Below are 21,580 nucleotides of genomic sequence, written 5' to 3'. Positions count from 1 at the left end.
TATATGTTTTAATTTTGACTAACATATCATAGGAGGAACACTTTAAATATAGAATATTTTGTATTTCCCGACTGCCAGATAGTGGTAGGACATTATATACCCTCCCTGGACTGACCCAAATGGCTGGAAGATGTAGTAAACAAAGCCTTGACTCTTTCCCAGACCATCTCCTTCGTTCTATTTCACTCTGTCCACAAGTTATAGTGCTCTGTGATAATATAACAACAGTGATACCACATTTGTTTCTAGAGTAAAAACTGGTATCACTAAGTAAGGATTAGGACTCCACTGCAAGACAGAAAGATAGGCTGAGTAATAGAATAAAGCTGATAACCAAAATGGCAGTAAACAACAACTTTTGAAAATTCATCTTCAGCTTTGTTTGCATTCATTCCAAAGCCCCTTCAAAAAGTCAGCAGCGATATAGAGATTAGCTGGTACAACAAGAGAAATAGAAGTAACTACCAAATAGCAGGCAAAACTGAGGTAGCAAAATAGGAAATAGACTGTGTGGTCAAACAAAAAAAGAACAGATTCTGAATACAAATTCTGTAAAGAAGCCCAGGCTTTCCCAACCTCCTCCTCCACCGGTACAGAGACTGGAGAGGAAAGGGAGAGAAAAGCTTCCATGCAACAAACTTGGATGTGCCGTGCAATCTGGAGACTTGCCAATCATGTATTCTGGCCAGGCATGAATTTTGCCATCAGTCTAATATTTCATGCAAATTTCTGGCAGTAGCACACAAAGGTTGCACTTCCCAAAAAGGTTCTAAGCGTTTTTAATTTAATCTCTGCTCTCTGAAACTTCAGCAGGAATCTACTTCACCCTCATGGCAAACGAACCCTATCTAATCTATTTAGATATCTAGGTTTTATATCAAACTCATTGCCACGATAGCTAAACATCCTCCTCATTCCAGGTGTTACTATATATGCTCAGATGTATTTTATTTTTTAAATTTACTGATGAGGAAAACTCCCATAAAGGACATAACGGAGGAATATTACATCAGAGCTCCTTGGCACTACTCTGTGGAAAAATATGAATCAATGGACCAAGACATAAAATTCCGTCCTCAGAAATTATGTGGTATACACAGTCATATTAGGAGAAAGCAACAGAACTTTGGGGGGAAACTAAGTAGCAGTTTATCATCCAGCAAAAGTAAAGATCTATAAAACCCTACTAAAGTGTACAGAAATCAGCTTATCAGCAATGAGGAAAGTCTTAGTGTGAAATGAAACAGACTGGATTCAAACTTGCAGGCTCCAGAATACATGATTATTCAAATCATATATAGACCACCATTTATGCCATCCTCAGCGTACTATTTATTGCCCAGAAGATACTCAAATGTCATGAATTACTAAGTGCATATAAATACTTGTTTGTGTGATTGAGAGGGAGAGAAAGGAAGGGGAAAAAAAAAGGAAATATTTTGCAAGGAGATCCGCAGCCAAACATATGCTATCCTCTGAACCACTGTACTGGAAACAGACAGCCTTTTTTGTCGATGTTGATACAGAATAATTTGTCAGCGACAGCAAAGACAGATTGTGAAAATCAATTGCTGCTCTTAATTATTGTATTTTTAAAGAAGAAATTAAACTACTGTCATATACAAACAGCAAGAGGGTGTTTTCAAAAACAGCCATATTTAATCATTATTTTTTGCTTCATAATGGCTACCAGGTAGCCAACCTGAATACTAGACCTATTCCACTGGGTTGATAATACATGCTTACAGCTCAATTTTGTATATTTTGTGTCATTAATATATTTTCTACTAGAATGTGAGCAGTATAATTGTCTTCATCATTACTTTCCCTCACAGCTATTAGAGTACAAAATGGAAACTTATTGAGTAGGTGGAGAGAGAATGTGATGCAAGAAGGCAATGTGATCAGTGGGTCACTGCACTAGCCTTTTACATTGAGAGCTGGGTTCAAAACCTGATTTTGACCAGTAAAGGATTGGTAATTTCACACTCTTATTAGAGGTGCACAGATACATCAGTCCCGTATCGGATCGGCACTGATTTAAGGAAAATTGACATTATCGGCAACTGACTTTTTTGGCTGATGTGGTCAATAATGTCTGATAAATGCCCCCATGCGCATGCATGCGCACAGCCACAGCCTAGCACACACGCGACCAGAAGCAGAGCCTGGCAGCATCTGGTTGGTAAGTCTGTTGTGTGGGAAAGGAAGGGGTGGGGGTGGGGGGCCAGATTGAGATTTCATAGACATTAGGGCTAGAAGGGACCTTGGAAGATCTTCGAGTCCAGCCCTCTGCCCTAGGGGCAGGAAGTCAGCGGGGGCCATAGGATCCCAGCAAGATAAACATCCACATTTCTCTAGAAGGTGTTCAAAGTAGGTGCTTGAACCACATTCGGTGGCAGTCTATTCCAGACCTTGGGGGTTCGGACAGAAAGAAGGCTTTCCTTATGTCTAGCCTGAAACGGTCATGGAGGAATTTGTGACCATTCGACCTTATCATCCCTTGGGGCACGCTGGTGAACAGATGTTCCCCCAGATCCTGATAAGCACCCCTTATAAACTTAAAGGCAGCAACCAGATCACCCCTGAGCCTGTGCTTTTCCAGGCTGAAGAGTCCCATAGCTCTCAACCTCTCATCATAAGGTCTGTTTTCCTGACCTCTGATCACGTGCGTGGCTCTCCTCTGGACTCTCTCAAGCTTCTCCACATCCTTTTTGAATTACGGAGCCCAAAACTGGACGCAGTGCTCCAGCTGCATCCTCACCAAGGCCGCGTACAATGGGAGAATGACATCTTGGGATTTGCTTGAGAAGCATCTATGGATGCAACCCAGTGTTTTGCTTGCTTTACTAGCTGCAGCATCACATTGAAGGCTCATATTCATCTTGTGGTCAATCATGACCCCCAAGTCCCTTTCGTCCATAGTGCTAGCCAGCGTAGCACTGCCAAGCCTATAAGCATGCTGCGGGTTTTTCTTCCCAAGGTGGAGAACCTTGCATTTTTCAGTGTTAAACACCATCAGGTTCTTGTCCGCCTACTTCCTGAGCCTGTCAAGGTCAGCCTAGATCGCCCTCCTGTCCTCAGGTGTGGATGCTTTACCCCAAAGTTTGGTATCGTCAGCGAATTTGGCCAGTCCGCTTCTGATACCAACGTCCACATCATTAATGAAGATGTTGAATAGTATAGGCCCAAGGACAGTGCCTTGGGGGACCCCACTGGTCACAGTGCACCATGACGATTGACTACTGTCAACCATCACCCTCTGGGTTCAATCATGGAGCCAATTCCCCAGCCAGCGGATTTTGATGAAGCCGAGGCCGCAATTGGCCAGTTTTGCTAAGAGGTGATCATGTGATACCAGACCAAAGGCTTTTTTAAAGTCAAGATATGACATCAATCTCTTCTCCCTTGTCCAGGTGATAGGTCACCTGGTTGTAAAAGGAAATAAGATTGGTCAAGCAAGACCTAGCTGGAACAAACCTGTGCTGGCTATCCCTCAGGATGTTGCCATCGGCCAGTCTGTTAAGAGTGGTCCCTTTGATAATCTTTTCTAAGACCTTCCCCAGAACAGAGGTCAGGCTGATGGGCCTGTAGTTGTCGGATCCACTTTCCTCCCTTTTCTGAAGATAGGCACCAGATTGGCTATCTTGCAATTTTTGGGCACTTCACCAGAGCACCAGGAGTTCTCAAAGATCTGTGCCAGGGGCTGAGCTGTGATGCTTGCCAGCTCCTCGGGTACCCTGGGGTGTAAACTGTTAGGGCCAGCTGACTTGAAGGTATCCAGCCTCTCAAGGTGTTCCTTCACAAGGTCAGCATTGATGGAGGGTAAGGAATCTCCCTCACCCAGGCCTTCCCATCCCATAATGGGCAGGGGCATCCCTTGGGACTGGTGAAAAACAGCGGTGAGGGAGGGAGGAAGTAGGACTGGGGCAGGGCCTGCCCAGCCAGGGCAGGGCATGGGATGCATGTGAGCAGCTCATCTGGGAGGCATGGGAGGGGCAGCTCCTGCTACTGCATGCATCCTGGGAGGACATGGGGAGCATGTGCTCCCAGATCTCCGCACGGGGCAAGGGCAGGCTGCTGCTGAGAGCTGTGGCCATGGCATCACCAAGCTCTTCTTGGTGGGGGCTGGGCCAGGCTGTGTTAGGGGCAGGCAGCAGTGGCGCTGGCAGGAAGGCTTGGGGGGACCATGGGAAATTTTAAGGTGGCTGCAGCTCCCCCCATAGCCCTCTCCCAGCACTGCTGCTGCCCACCCTAACCGCAGCCCAGCCCAGCCCCCACTGGGAAAAGCTCAGCACTGCCCTGGCCTCAGCCTGCAGCAGCAGCCCATCCTCACCCCATGCATAGATCCGGGAGCACGCCCCCCCCCCCCCCAAAATGCCTCCCAGATGAGCCACTTGTGGCTCCGTCCCATGCCCCACCCTGACTGGGCAGCACCTGCCCCAGCCCCACTCCCAATCTCACTGCAGGGGTCTCTATCTTCCCCCTGCCCCTTCCCCCACAACAGACTTACCACTCGGCCTCATATTGGCAATCAGATTGGTATTGGCTGATATGGCTCCTTAAAAATTAGCCATCAGTATCAGCCCAAAAAAATCTCTATTGGTGCACCCCTAACTCTTATTTATGAACATTTAAAAACCACTTTCCAAACTGGATTGCATTGGCATCTGCTACTCAAAGGCCAAGGGCTGCAAGAGAGGTAACCAAAGTCCTACCTCAGGTAGACTACAGAAATGTAAGAAGAAACTTTCACAGCACCTGGATACAGTATACTTTGCCTCACACTAGCTATAGGCAACCAAATATTTCTCATAAGCACAAAATCCTTAAAAGAAAAAGATAAGGCATGTATGAGCTACTCAAAAAATCTGTATTTGCAAAGATCAAAACACAGTGCGTTTTGTATGCTACTTGATTATGAAGGGAAGAGAGAGTCCTCTGTAGAAATAAGGTTACCTGGCTTAAACATAAAATACAAGAAGCCTAAAAAAAAGAAAAAAAGGAAAGAGTTTAAAAATCAAGCGAGAGAAGTTGTGACAGAGGTCTTTGGATATTATTTCTACCAAAAAAAGAATGTGCAAAGAAGAGGACAATTCTGTTACCTATCTCAGGAGGGCACTACTTTCATTATAGTGCACAAGACTCTGAAATGCCTCATTTAAACCAACACCATAAGGCTATAGAGCAACAGTCCTCTTCAGAACTGCATTAAGACCCTTGAGTGGCTTTTATTCAGTGACTAGTCCTTTCGGGGGATATACATATAGATCACAGAAGAGGCATATTCAGACATGCAGGATCCTTGTTTAGCAGTTTGGGCTGCATAATCAAAGACGTGACAAATTTCCCACAAGTCCTATTTCTTATTTTCACCACTCTTTAGTGGCTGCTAATACACACATCTATATATGGTATACATCAGCTGGTTATACTGACCTCTAAGGATGACTTTGAACTGCATGCCTTTCTATGAGATAGGAGAAATGTGTTCCAGTTATAAAATTTTGGACCTTATCAAGTGCGCAAATGTAGTTAGATATAATACTTCTATCTTCAGAATTGTGTCATATTGCTTTCCCTTTCCTGACCATTTCCATGAGAGCACAGTTTTTGAGCAACCATGATATTTCAGTATCTCAAAATGAGAACCCAACCTCTGTAGTTCTTCTCCCAACTCCAGATAGCACAGGAGTGGAAAACCAAGCCTAGTTTTTCAGCCTGCTTTCTCCTGGGCTCCTATTTAACACACACCTTGAATCCGACCCTTGAGATACTATACTCGCAAGTTAGGATGAGCTGAAACTTATTTTCAGCATATTCACGTGCCCCTTTGGAAAATGGCTCTTCTTGCTATCATATATGCACCAACTAATACATTTATTACTTTAATTCATTTTTCTAAAAACATAAAACCAGTAACTTAAAAATAAAAACTGAATTGAAAACATACCATTGTACATTCATCCCTCAGGTTTCTTGTGCATAATGTTTGCCTCTTAAACAAAAGCGGCCATGAAATTTTGCACATGCGATTTTTAAATTTCAGGCTTTATTTAACAGTTTTCCCTATGCCTTGGAGATAGGTAAGTAACAGTATCCTCATTCTACAGAGGAAAAGCCTGATTTATATAGAAGTTAAATGATTTAAATGCACTGTGTGATCAGTTGTTCAGCAAAGGTAAGAAATTATTTTTGTCATGTTTACAAGCGTTTCTTTATGAACAAACTATGCTTTCCTGAAAAAATTCTCCAGACGGGGGAAAAATAACCTGAATTAACAACAAAACAAGAGTTCTCAATTTAGAATCATAGAGAGAAAAGGACCCTCAAGGGTCATCTAGTCCTACCTCTACATAGATGCAGGTTTCTTGGATGCTTCATTGCTCTAATACAAGGATTAGAGTGAGTTTGGTAGCAAGAGATTTCCCCATGCTTAATGTTAACCCAATCCAAATTGGAGTGAAACATTTCTGCTTGCAGTACTTAATAAAAGCTAACTTGAGAAGTCCTCTTAGCCAATAAAAACTACCAAGCAAGCTGTAATCACCTGCTCTGGTTTTAAACACAGCTCACCGGCTATTCTGTCAGTGGTGCTCACCTTGTGTGTTTTGCTGTATGTATACAGATAGGCCAGTCTGTAGAGGCTCTTGTAGTGCTGAGGAAAACGGCTCAGACATAAACAGAAGGAGGCAATACACTGCTCTGTCAGGAACTTGCGCTGCTCCTCAAGATCTGCTGGAAGACCCTGGGGAAATTCAGATGCATCTGCACCAGGTTCTGCTTTCTTTTTGAAGTCCCACTGCAAAGATGGGGGGATGGTAGCTTTAGTGGGATTGCCAGATGATGCCGGGGTATCTAAATGAAATTTTTGGCCACCAAGCTCAGTTGCGTAAGATTCAGAGTTCTCTGCAGGTTCTTCTGACTTTCCTGTAACTGACAAATTAACAAAACTCAGCATTTATGTTTTTACTATCGCCTGTACTGAAAAACTTTTTTCCCATTAAAATACATGTAGAATCATCTGTGTACTTCCTTGATATGCACATGGCTCCTTGTGGCGTTTAATGAGCAAATCATCTTCAGATCCCAGATAAATGCAAATAGCTACCTTTATTACCTCCTTCATACAGGACCGTTCATTGACCAGAAACCTATGCAAGAATTTATATAATGTCATAAAATAAGGAAGGTGGGGAGAAAGCACAAAAAAATCCTTACAACAGAATTGGGCACCAAAAGGTACAAGGGATAATGTTGTTGACTTGATAAGTGAAATACTACTATTTTAACTACCTATTAAGAGGAAGACAATTTTAGAATCATATGATTTAGGGACAGTAGATACTGAGAGACCATAATCAAGTGACTGTTAACCTTCTCTTTGATAAGACCAAGCTTCTTTTGAGTCTCTCTTTATAAAACATGTTTTCCACATCATGAATTATTTTTTAAACTCGTTTGTGAATCCTCTCAGATTCTTCATTGTCCTTTTGAAAATCTATACACCAGAAAGGAACACAACATTCCAAGTAGGACATATGTGTGTGTATGAACATGCATGCGCGCGCACACACACACGCACACACGCATATACACACATACAGACATATATATACACATGGATACACACATGCATATATATACACACACACACGCATGCATATACACACATACATACATATACACACTCACGCATACACACACACGCATATACACACATACATACATATATATACACACACGCGCATATACACACATACATACATATATATATACACACACGCATACACAAAAGCATATACACACACACATACATATATACACACACGCATATACACACATACATACATATATACACACACGCGCACACAAAGGCATATACACACATACATACATATATACCCACACACATGCATATACACACATACATACATATATATACACACTCACGCATACACACACATGCATATACACACCATACATATATATACACACACACACGCATATACACACCATACATATATATACACACACACACATATATATACACACATACGCATATACACACACATACATATATACACTCGCGCACACACATGCATATACACACACACATACATATATACACACACACATGCACATACACACATACATACATATATAAACACATGCACATACACACATACATACATATACACATACGCACACACACGCATATACACACGTACATACACACACGCACACACACATGCATATACACACATACATACATATATACATACACACACGCACACACACATGCATATACACACATACATACATATATACATACACACACGCACACACACATGCATATACACACATACATACATATATACATACACACGCACACACACACAGGCATATACACACATACTTACATATATACACACACATGATATACACACACACATACATACATACACATACTTACATATATACACACACATGATATACACACACACATACACACATACACACACATGCACACACATACATACATACACACACACACACACATGCATATACACACATACATACATATACACACAAACATGCATATACACACATACATATATATACACACACGCATACACACATGCATATACACACACATACATATATATACACACACACATGCATATACACACATACATATACATACACACATGCATATACACACATACATACATACACAAACATGCATATACACACATACATATATATACACACACACGCATACACACATGCATATACACACACATACATATATATACACACACACATGCATATACACACATACATACATATATACACACGCGCATGCATATACACACATACATACATATATATACATACACATGCATATATACACACACACGCATACACATACATACATATATATACACACACACGCATACCCACATGCATATACACACACATACATATATATACACACACATGCACATACACACATACATATATATACACACACATGCACATACACACATACATACATATCTATACACACACATGCATATACACACATACATACATATCTATACACACACATGCATATATACACACACACACAAACACACATGCATATACACACATACATACATATCTATACACACACATGCATATATACACACACACACAAACACACATGCATATACACACATACATACATATCTATACACACACATGCATATATACACACACACACAAACACACATGCATATACACACATACATACATATCTATACACACACATGCATATATACACACACATACACATACATACATATACACACGCATACACGCATGCATATACACACATACATACATATACACACACATACACGCATGCATATACACACATACATACACACGCATACACGCATGCATATATATACACACACATGCATATACACACACATACACATACACACACGCATACACACATACATATATACACACATGCATATACACACATACATACATATATATACGCACACACATACACACATACATATATATACACACACGCATATACACACATACATACATATATATACACACACACGCATACACACACATGCATATACACATAAATATACACACACACACGCATACACACATACATAATATACACACACGCATACACACATACATACATAATATACACACACGCATACACACATACATACATAATATACACACACGCATACACACATACATACATATATATACACACACACGCATAACCAAACATGTATATACACACATACATACATATATATACACACATACGCATACACACATGCATACACACAGATACATACATATATGCATGTAAACATGCATATACACATACATACATAGATACACACGCATACCCACATGCATATACACACATACATACATAGATACACACACACGCATACACATGCATATACACACATACACACATGCATATACACACATACATACATATACACACACACAGGCATACACGCATGCATATACACACATACATACATATACACACACACAGGCATACACGCATGCATATACACACATACATACATATACACACACACAGGCATACACGCATGCATATACACGCATGCATACATATACACACACACAGGCATACACGCATGCATATACACACATACATACATATATACACACACGCATACACGCATGCATATACACGCATGCATACATATACACACACGCATACACGCATGCATATACACACATACATACATATCTATACACACACATGCATATATACACACACACACAAACACACATGCATATACACACATACATACATATCTATACACACACATGCATATATACACACACACACAAACACACATGCATATACACACATACATACATATCTATACACACACATGCATATATACACACACATACACATACATACATATACACACGCATACACGCATGCATATACACACATACATACATATACACACACATACACGCATGCATATACACACATACATACACACGCATACACGCATGCATATATATACACACACATGCATATACACACACATACACATACACACACGCATACACACATACATATATACACACATGCATATACACACATACATACATATATATACGCACACACATACACACATACATATATATACACACACGCATATACACACATACATACATATATATACACACACACGCATACACACACATGCATATACACATAAATATACACACACACACGCATACACACATACATAATATACACACACGCATACACACATACATACATAATATACACACACGCATACACACATACATACATATATATACACACACACGCATAACCAAACATGTATATACACACATACATACATATATATACACACATACGCATACACACATGCATACACACAGATACATACATATATGCATGTAAACATGCATATACACATACATACATAGATACACACGCATACCCACATGCATATACACACATACATACATATACACACACACAGGCATACACGCATGCATATACACACATACATACATATACACACACACAGGCATACACGCATGCATATACACACATACATACATATACACACACACAGGCATACACGCATGCATATACACACATACATACATATACACACACACAGGCATACACGCATGCATATACACACATACATACATATACACACACACAGGCATACACGCATGCATATACACGCATGCATACATATACACACACACAGGCATACACGCATGCATATACACACATACATACATATATACACACACGCATACACGCATGCATATACACGCATGCATACATATACACACACGCATACACGCATGCATATACACACATACATACATATCTATACACACACATGCATATATACACACACATACACATACATACATATATATACACACACACGCATGCATATACACACATACATACATATATACACACACACATATATATACACACAGACATGCATATACACACATACATACATATATACACACGCATACACACATACATACACACATGCATATATATACACACACATGCATACACACATGCATATACACACACGTACACATACACACACGCATACACACATACATATATACACACGCATATACACACACATACATATATATATACACACACACATACACACATACATATATACACACACGCATATACACACATACATACATATATATACACACACGCATACACACACATGCATATACACACATATATACACACACATAATATACACACACACGCATACACACATACATACATATATATACACACACACGCATAACCAAACATGTATATACACACATACTCATACACACATGCATACACACAGATACATACACATATGCATGTAAACATGCATATACACATACATACATAGATACACACGCATACACACATGCATATACACATACATACATAGATACACACGCATACACACATGCATATACACACATACATAGATACACACACACGCATACACATGCATATACACACATACACGCATACACACATGCATATACACACATACATACATAGATACACACACACGCATACACGCATGCATATACACACATACATACATATACACACACACACGCATACACGCATGCATATACACACATACATACATATACACACACACACGCATACACGCATGCATATACACACATACATACATATATACACACACGCGTGCATATACATACATATATATACACACGTGCATATACACACATACATACATATATACACACACACACACATACATACATATATACACACATGCACACATGCATATACACACATACATACATACACACACATGCATACACACATACATACACACATACATACGCATACACACATGCATACACATACATACATATATGCATGTACACACGCATACACACATGCATACATATATATACATACGCATACACACATGCATACACACATACATACATATATGCATGTACACACACGCATACACACATGCATACATATATACACACCCATGCATATACACACATACATACATATATATACACACACACGCATACACCCATGCATATACACACATACATACATATATATACACACACACGCACACATATATATATACACACACATACACACATGCATATACACACATACACATACATACACACACATGCATATATACACACACGCATACACATACATACACACACATGCATATATACACACACGCATACACATACATACACACACATGCATATATACACACACGCATACACATACATACACACACATGCATATATACACACACGCATACACATACATACACACACATGCATATATACACACACGCATACACATACATACATATATATACACACACACGCATACCCCACATGCATACACACATACATATATATATACACACACACGCATACACACATGCATACACACACATACATATACACACATACATACGTATATATACACACACACATGCATATACACACACATGCATATACACACATACACACACATGCATATACACACATACATACGTATATATACACACACACATGCATATACACACATACACACGTATATATACACACACACATGCATATACACACATACACACATGCATATACACACATACATACGTATATATACACACACACATGCATATACACACATACACACGTATATATACACACACACATGCATATACACACATACACACATGCATATACACACATACACACACATGCATATACACACATACATACGTATATATACACACATACATACATATATACACACACACACACATGCATATACACACATACATACGTATATATACACACACACATGCATATACACACATACATACATATATATACACACACATACACATGCATATACACACACGCATACACATGCATACACACACGCATACACATGCATACATATATATACACACACGCATACACATGCATATACACATACATACATATATATACACACATGCATACACATGCATATACACACATGCATACATATATATACACACATGCGCATGCATACACACATACATACACATATACACACGCATACACACATGCATATACACACATACATATATATACAGACATGCATACGTATATATACACACATACATGCATATACACACACATACATATATACACACACGCGTACACACATGCATATACACACATACATACATATATATACACACACGCGTACACACATGCATATACACACATACATACATATATACACACACGCGTACACACATACATGTACACACATATATACACACATGCATACACACACATGCATACATATATACACACACATGCATACATATATACACACATGCATATACACACTTACATACATATATATACACACACGCATACACACACATGCATACATATATATACACACACACGCATACACACATGCATATACACATACATACATATATACACACACGCGTGCATATACACACATACATACATATATACACACGCATGCATATACACACATACATACATATATACACACACGCATACACGCATGCATATACACACATACATACATATATACACACGCATACACGCATGCATATACACACATACATACATATATACACACACGCATACACGCATGCATATACACACATACATACATATATACACACGCATACACGCATGCATATACACACATACATACATATATACACACACGCATACACGCATGCATATACACACATACATACATATACACACACACGCATACACGCATGCATATACACACATACATACATATACACACACACACACACACGCATGCATATACACACATACATACATATACACACACACGCATGCATATACACACATACATACATATATATACACACGCACGCATACACACATGCATATACACACATACATACATATATATACACACACATGCGTGCATATACACACATACATACACACACATACATACATATATATACACACACATGCGTGCATATACACACATACATACATATATACACACACACGCACATGCATATACACACATACACACATGCATATACACACGCGCATACACACATGTATACACACACACGCATACACATGCATATACACACATATACATACATACACACACGCATACACACACATGCACACACACACACACACATATACATATACACACACACACGCTGTGAAAACTTGGGAATATCATTATATTTAGTGTTTTTAAAGTACTATTTATTTTATAATCATATTTTGATCCAGAACTGTTTAACACATTCAGTGAGTCTCAATCATTCCAGTTTGAGGAAGACCTTTTTAAGTCTGAGAGTTTTAGAGACATTTTCAAGCTACCCATTATGCAATGTTTCAAAACCAACAGAAAAGTTTAATAATCCTCAACACGTTCCAGTCATTCCAATACCTTAATCCCTCCAGCGGGCAGCAGGAAATCTGTCAAATTTGAGCAATCATCTCAATTTACTATACTGTCTTGATAGTGTTGTCACATTGGTAGTTGGATTAGATGTCCTTCCAGCATCCCAGTTAAGTTTAGACCATCATGCGGTACCACCGACATGATTTTTGTTGCATGACAGATCCAGAAACGTAGAGAGCAACACCAGGAGCTGTTTATGGCATTCATTGACCTAACCAAGGCCTTTGATTCCATCAGTCGTGAAGCTAAATCTGGTTGTCCACTGAAGTTCATCAGTGTCCTCAGGCTACTCCATGATGGAATGACCATCACAGTCCTTTGCAATGCATCGGATGGACCCATTTACTATCCGTATTGGTGTCAAGCAGGGCTGCGTCACTGCCCCAACCCTTTTCTCCATCTATCTTGCTGCAATTTAGATTCTTATCCATGACTGCCTTCCTCCTGGAACAGGGGTTGAGTATCGAATGGACAGTTAGCTTTTCAACCTGAAGCGCCTCCACAGCAAAATTCAAGTTACCAAGACTGACATCACCGACCTTCAGTACACCGATTACTGTGTTATCCTTGTACACACTGAGACTGATCTGCAGTCCACCCCTGACCTTTTTTCAGGTGCCTATCATAGCTTAGGACTCTCACTCTACATTGGGAAGACTGACATGCTCCGTCAGCCTGCCCCAGAACAAGCTGCCCCCCTCTCTCCATAAATAACCATTGGTGGAGAACCCCTGGAAAACGTCAAACATTTCCCATACCTTGGCAGCCACCTCCCCTCATCAGTCAGTCTTGATGTAGAAATCAAGCATAGGATTTGCTGTACCAGCGTGTCCCTTGGAAAGCTGTTTCACTAAGTCTTTGCCAACTCAGATTTGCAGATGGAAACTAAGATCCCGGTCTACAATACAATGCAGTGCTTATCCCCACACTCCTCTATGCACGTGAGATGTGGGTGACATATCAAAGACATCTTAAATTCCATCAGTGATGCCTCAGGAAGATCCTTCGCATTAGATGGGAAGACCACTGCACCAATGCCAGCATCCTCTCTGCAGCTAATATAACCAGCACTGAGGCAAAGAACATGAAACATCAACTCCACTGGCTGGCCACTGTGCGAGGGTGACTGACACTCGTCTTCTGCAGCAAGTCCTCTTTTTTCAACTCTGTCATGGTAAGAGGACCCACGGAGGACAGAGGAAGTGCTACAAGGACATGCTGGAACCATATCTGAAGAAGGGCGGCATCAACCTTACAAACTGGAAAGTGCTCGGTGATAACAGGTCTCAATGGCGCTGCACCATACATCAAGCTACGGTCCACTTTGAAGAGAACAGTCTTGCTCAGGAAGCTGAGAAACAGCAGAGGAGGAAGCAAAGTGCACAATAGCCTGGACAAAAGCTGTGTCTCCCTCTGCCCCCTGCCTCCAAGGCACCACCTGTCATATCTGTGGAAACACTTGCAGAGCACAAATTGGACTGTTCAGTCATCTTAAAACTCACCACTAATCCCCACCAGTAGACATCATCCTCGTATTGAGGGATAGCCAAAGAGGGAGTTGGATTAGAAAGGTCCTTTTCACATATATCATATACTCTGGTGAATGCCAACAGTGCGTACATGTTTGTGCAAGACTGTAGCAAGTTGGGGTCCCAAGGGTGGCCACGATACCCCCTGGTGGCTCCACGACTGTGCCCCACTCTGCTCCTAGGGCACCTTACTTTCTCGCCCACCACGCCTGGAGAGAATACTAGTAATAATAATAGGGAGGCTGCCCGTGACCCCAGTTCAACTGGCCCCTCACTGGGCCACTCTTGTCCCAGGCCCCTTAGGGCAGCCAAAGCCTTAGGGGCTAATCATGTGGCACCAATCCTCCGTTATACCATGCCCCAAGCCTCGTGGGTGTTATCATACCTTTGTTTACCTGATGGGGCTTTGGCCTCCTTGGCCTCTGCCCCCTTACTCTCACTAGGTCTTCTAGCCTGGTCCCACTGTGTTAGTCTTGACTTTGAGGCACTAGCTCTGGTTCATTCCTTCCAGTCACTGGGCCCCTGGCCCCAGTCTGCCAAGTCCCAGGCCCCTGTGTGGCTGTGCCCCTCTCTCAGGCACTGGGCCCCAGGCCCCTGTCTGGCTGCACCCTACGCAGGCACCGGGCCTCAGGCCCCTGTCTGGCTCTGTGGCCTTGCATTTTGCCTCAGCTCAGCTGTTGAGCTGCTCCTGCCCTAAGCCTGCCACTGGCAGGACTCAAGGTGATCAGGTGCCCCACGGGCATCAGTGGGACCTCCGTATACCACTCCTTACAGTCCCAAACCAAACTGCCAATGTAAACTGTAACGAACACTAAGCTCCTGGGCTACAACATAAACGAGAAGCAGCCTTCTGCCCCTTTAAGAGGGAAAACCTTCCCTCACCCTTTGTGCCAGCACCCTCCCAGCCTGGACTCCTTGCGAGCTCCCTGAGCCTCAGTGTTCCTGCAGGCAGCAAAGCAGACAGCCTCGCATCCCTGGGTAGCTCTGCTGGGCACAAGCTCCTAACATGGCGGTTGGCAGGGCTACACTGGCTTGCCAGCCCAAGCCTCAGGCTTATATGCTCCCATAGCCCTGCGCACTTCCCGTCAGCAGGTTACCTGCACGTGTCTACTGAATGCCTCATTTGCTCTGTGGCCCTGGTAACCAGTGGCTGCTGCACCCTGCCTAGCCTGCAGTGCTCCCTGGTTGGGCTGCTTTTATTTTAAAGGAACAGGGCACACCAGGCTCTCTGTTACACAGATATAAAAACCAGCTTCTGAAAACTCATGCAATTCCAGCAGCTTAAATCACTATAAACCCAGAAAAAATTTATAGTAGTGACCAGTAAGTAAAAGCCCTGGTATCCAACTACTTATCAGTCACTCCAAACACTGTTTGCATCTGTCAGTACTGGCAATGATAAAGCTATACCACTGAAAACCTAATACAAGGAACACTGCAATGTTGCAACACGGTGCTTACCCCAGATCAACTTACTCTGGTATATTATTGACGTTAGTCACACTAGTGGCGATACTATTTTGCACATTCAGCAATCTGCACCTACGTGCAGGTCTAGTTATACTGACACAAATTTCCTTTGTTTAGCCCAGTCTTAAGAAACACCTAATTAGAAATAAAAAAAGTTGCCAAAATTTGCCAAAACATTGATGAGATGCAAAATGTTGAAATCAGTAATTGCTAAGGGTGTGTCTCCAGTGAGAACAGAATAATAGAATGTATCACGGCTAGCTATGGATACACTTTGCATATCCATAAAACTGAAAAACCTGGTATAATATTATGGAGGGAGAGAATAAAGCATAATGCAAAATGACAGAAATGTTTTGTCAGGCCTCAGTTTCAGATAGTACCTATACATGCTCATAAATATGTGCCCATAAAACTGCTATACTACATCATACATTTTTGCTCGTGCCACATATTTCACAAGAAAAAACATCAACATTTTAGAAAGTTTTACATGGATATATTGCTCTTGCTATTCATTTACCTTTCTTTAATGAAGTCCAGTGGATTTAGTACTAACTCTAACTATGCAGGCATCAGACAGGGAAATTCTAACTAACAGATACTGGAAGGTCAAAAAAATTATTTACAACAATTATTTTCACCCAAAATAACACCACTGAATGAGCCACTGGAACCACAGGTTAATGTTTGTATTCCAGTAGAAAGGGTTTCAGGTCTCCCATGGAATAAAGATGCAATTCCAGTATGCGTGCTTTGCAAAATAATGAACACTAATTTGTTACTGATCCAGCATCAAAAAACAACAGACTAAATCTACATCTGGGAAACAGAGGAAAAACATTTTTGAGAGAGAGTATATTAACTTATCTGCTGCTTGAGATGCTCAGAAGTTTGAAATATTAGAAGTAGTGTTGGCAGAGACAGACTAATAGCAAGTCAGTCAAACAGGGCTGATACAAAGCAACTTATCATACAATTCTTCGGTTTATGATATTGTTCTTGCATCTTATGCCAGTGATAGTCCAACTACAGGCATGATACCTGATTCACACCGGCATATTTAAAAAAAAAAAAATCATGCACACGTACACTCACGTATCCAATTAAAATCCATAGGCATAGTTTAGTATCTTTCCAATTCTTCTGTAGGCTGAATAAAGCATTTTAATAAAGCTGCATAAATTGCTCTAAATTATATCTTAAAACAATCATACCTCTTTCCTCTGCAGACCCTAAAATCTCTTTGCATGATGCCATAGTCTCAGAGCAGGAAGCAGAAGTCCTCTTTTCTGAGTAAGGTTTCTTCAAACTGTCTTGAGAACTGGCAGGCTCATTAAAGATGTCCTGTGTGGAGCTGGAATCTGAGAGCACCACTGCTGTGCTATCCTGACTCCTCTCTACAAAAAAGGAGAGCCAGGTAAAGAATAAATGCACTACTCCCTTGCTCATCATGTTAGTACTTTCTTGTCAACTTCAGTGGCAGAGAGGCTGCAAAGGGCAGAGTAGATGTGCACCTTATAAACTAACATGTGCATATGCATGCATGAGTGCATGCGTAACAAGCTTTTGCGAGCTGAAACTCTCTTCAGCAGATGCATGAAGAGACTGCAGCCACTTTGTAAAATGCCTAGGTCTATGTCAACCTGCAATCCTATTATTTAAAAGGTAAATATTTGTTTTTTTATCTTCCACATATTGTCACTTTCATCTCATGTTTTTGTGCCAAGAAGTGAAAATTCAATTTTTGTTTTAAATCAGATGTTACTAAGTAGTCATATTTTGTTTTCTCTAATGCTTTGTTCCTAGGATATCTGAACAATTTAGGAAACTAATACGATGGATCTGATGTTCTGTCCTGATAAGCAGTTACCTTTGGAATAAAATGTATTTTACATTTCTATAACATATGCTCATTTTCCACTACTATAACATAAACAGTTTTACGTTGCACTTGGGGCTCTCTTAAAAAACAGGTGGGATAACTTGGTATATAATAGCTTACCAGCCTAAGATCAATAAATTCATTGGCAAGGGAACACTATGAACAGCCAGATTTCTAAGAATGCTAACAAAAATTAGTTATAAAGGATAGAAAAATCAATGCAATCTGAGATGTAAAAGACCTAACAGAATGATCACTGATTCCATTCATTCTATGAAAGTTTGATTCAGTCCACCGAATGTTCTTGAAGGTCAGTTGACATGATGAATAAATGTCTTTTTGAACAGCTAGAAATCAGGAACCTAAACTTGAAGTTGGAAGGACAAGGGAGGTGACTCATCCGTGGTGGGCACAGCTTATTGGAGTAATAAGTTGTGGTTACTGACTGCATTACAGTTTGAAGCAGGATATTAATTCACTCAGCCAAAACTGCACACAAAACAAACTAGCCTACTGTGTCCCAAGCTGTCAGAGACAATCCAGAAGGACTGGAACTGAAGTGCCCAGCCATATGAAGCTTTAAATTTCTAAAGTTACAGAAGGAGACACACAAACATTCTAATTCAGAAGGGAAAAAGAGGCAATTTTCTACCTGCAGCATTCAACCTCAGATGCAAAATCCTAGCTGATCCAGTTCTCTTTCCACCTAAAGCCCATGGAAGAACACATATTTTCTTCACAAGGAAAAGGACTGGTTTAGCTGATGAACTTTTATACAACTAATAATATACAAAAGGGCTAGAAAGTCTGTTACATTGACATACATGAACAATACCAAAGACCAATACAGTTCCACTGTAATATGACTGAAAAACAAAATGAAAAAAAAAACACTGAGCAACAGAGAACTTCCCCTAGGAGGAGTTGGCAATATAAATAAATCATGCCCTCTCTCTCCAAATGACATAGTACAAATGCACAGCAGAGACGCAGGGCATCTCCTATAGTTATCCCAGGTACAGCTGCATCCCAGACCTCAACTAATAGTTCAAGTTCCAGTTGTTAGAATGCTAAAAAAATTGAAACTGAATTTGATTCAAGCTTTATAAGCTTTTCAATGGCACTTGGCAAAAACATGTTTATACAGTGAACAGGTCTTATGATGCACATGATCAAGGAATTTGGGGAGGGAATCTTTCTGTATCCTAACTGAAAGTTTTATAGTTGATTTGTAATGACAAGCTTTATATAGAAATTGTATAATTACAAAGAATAGGAGGAGAAGGACGCTGAATGGAGGTCCATCAAGCTTTCAATGACTCATTCATAGAGATTTAATAATATTCACTTATGTATATGGATATATCTGAACTCCCTCTATTAGTACTAGGAGAAGAGGCAGCTATGTTTTAAATTTCCAAGGTGTGGAAACTGACTGTAAGGTTGGGGGGCGGGGGGGAGTTAAAAAAAAGGGACTCTGTTTCTCATTTTCAGAAGGCCTTAGTACTTTTGTAGTACATTTAAAGAATG

At 40.4% G+C, this 21,580-nt stretch overlaps 1 protein-coding gene across 9 annotated transcripts in view; it reads right to left on the bottom strand.

Moving 5' to 3' along the window:
• The window catches only part of CABIN1 (calcineurin binding protein 1), a 219,028-nt gene that overhangs the window by 112,817 nt on the left and 84,631 nt on the right, over positions 1 to 21,580 (bottom strand). For 4 of the 9 annotated variants that reach the window (XM_019493692.2, XM_059713506.1, XM_019493689.2 and 1 more), the window contains exons 27-28: positions 19,383 to 19,561; positions 6,602 to 6,936 (exon numbers count right to left, since the gene is read on the bottom strand). In XM_019493692.2, coding sequence (XP_019349237.2) covers positions 6,602 to 6,936; positions 19,383 to 19,561 — 514 coding nt within the window. Of the gene's footprint in view, positions 1 to 6,601; positions 6,937 to 19,382; positions 19,566 to 21,580 lie in introns of all 9 variants that reach the window. The other 5 variants (XM_019493690.2, XM_019493693.2, XM_019493691.2 and 2 more) reach the window with 3 other exon arrangements.

This window comes from Alligator mississippiensis, chromosome 10 (genome assembly GCF_030867095.1).
Source record: "Alligator mississippiensis isolate rAllMis1 chromosome 10, rAllMis1, whole genome shotgun sequence".
In the NCBI taxonomy this organism is placed as follows: domain Eukaryota; kingdom Metazoa; phylum Chordata; order Crocodylia; family Alligatoridae; genus Alligator; species Alligator mississippiensis.
The sequence above is the reverse complement of the archived record's forward strand: the minus strand, read 5'-3'. Positions and strand labels throughout refer to the sequence as shown.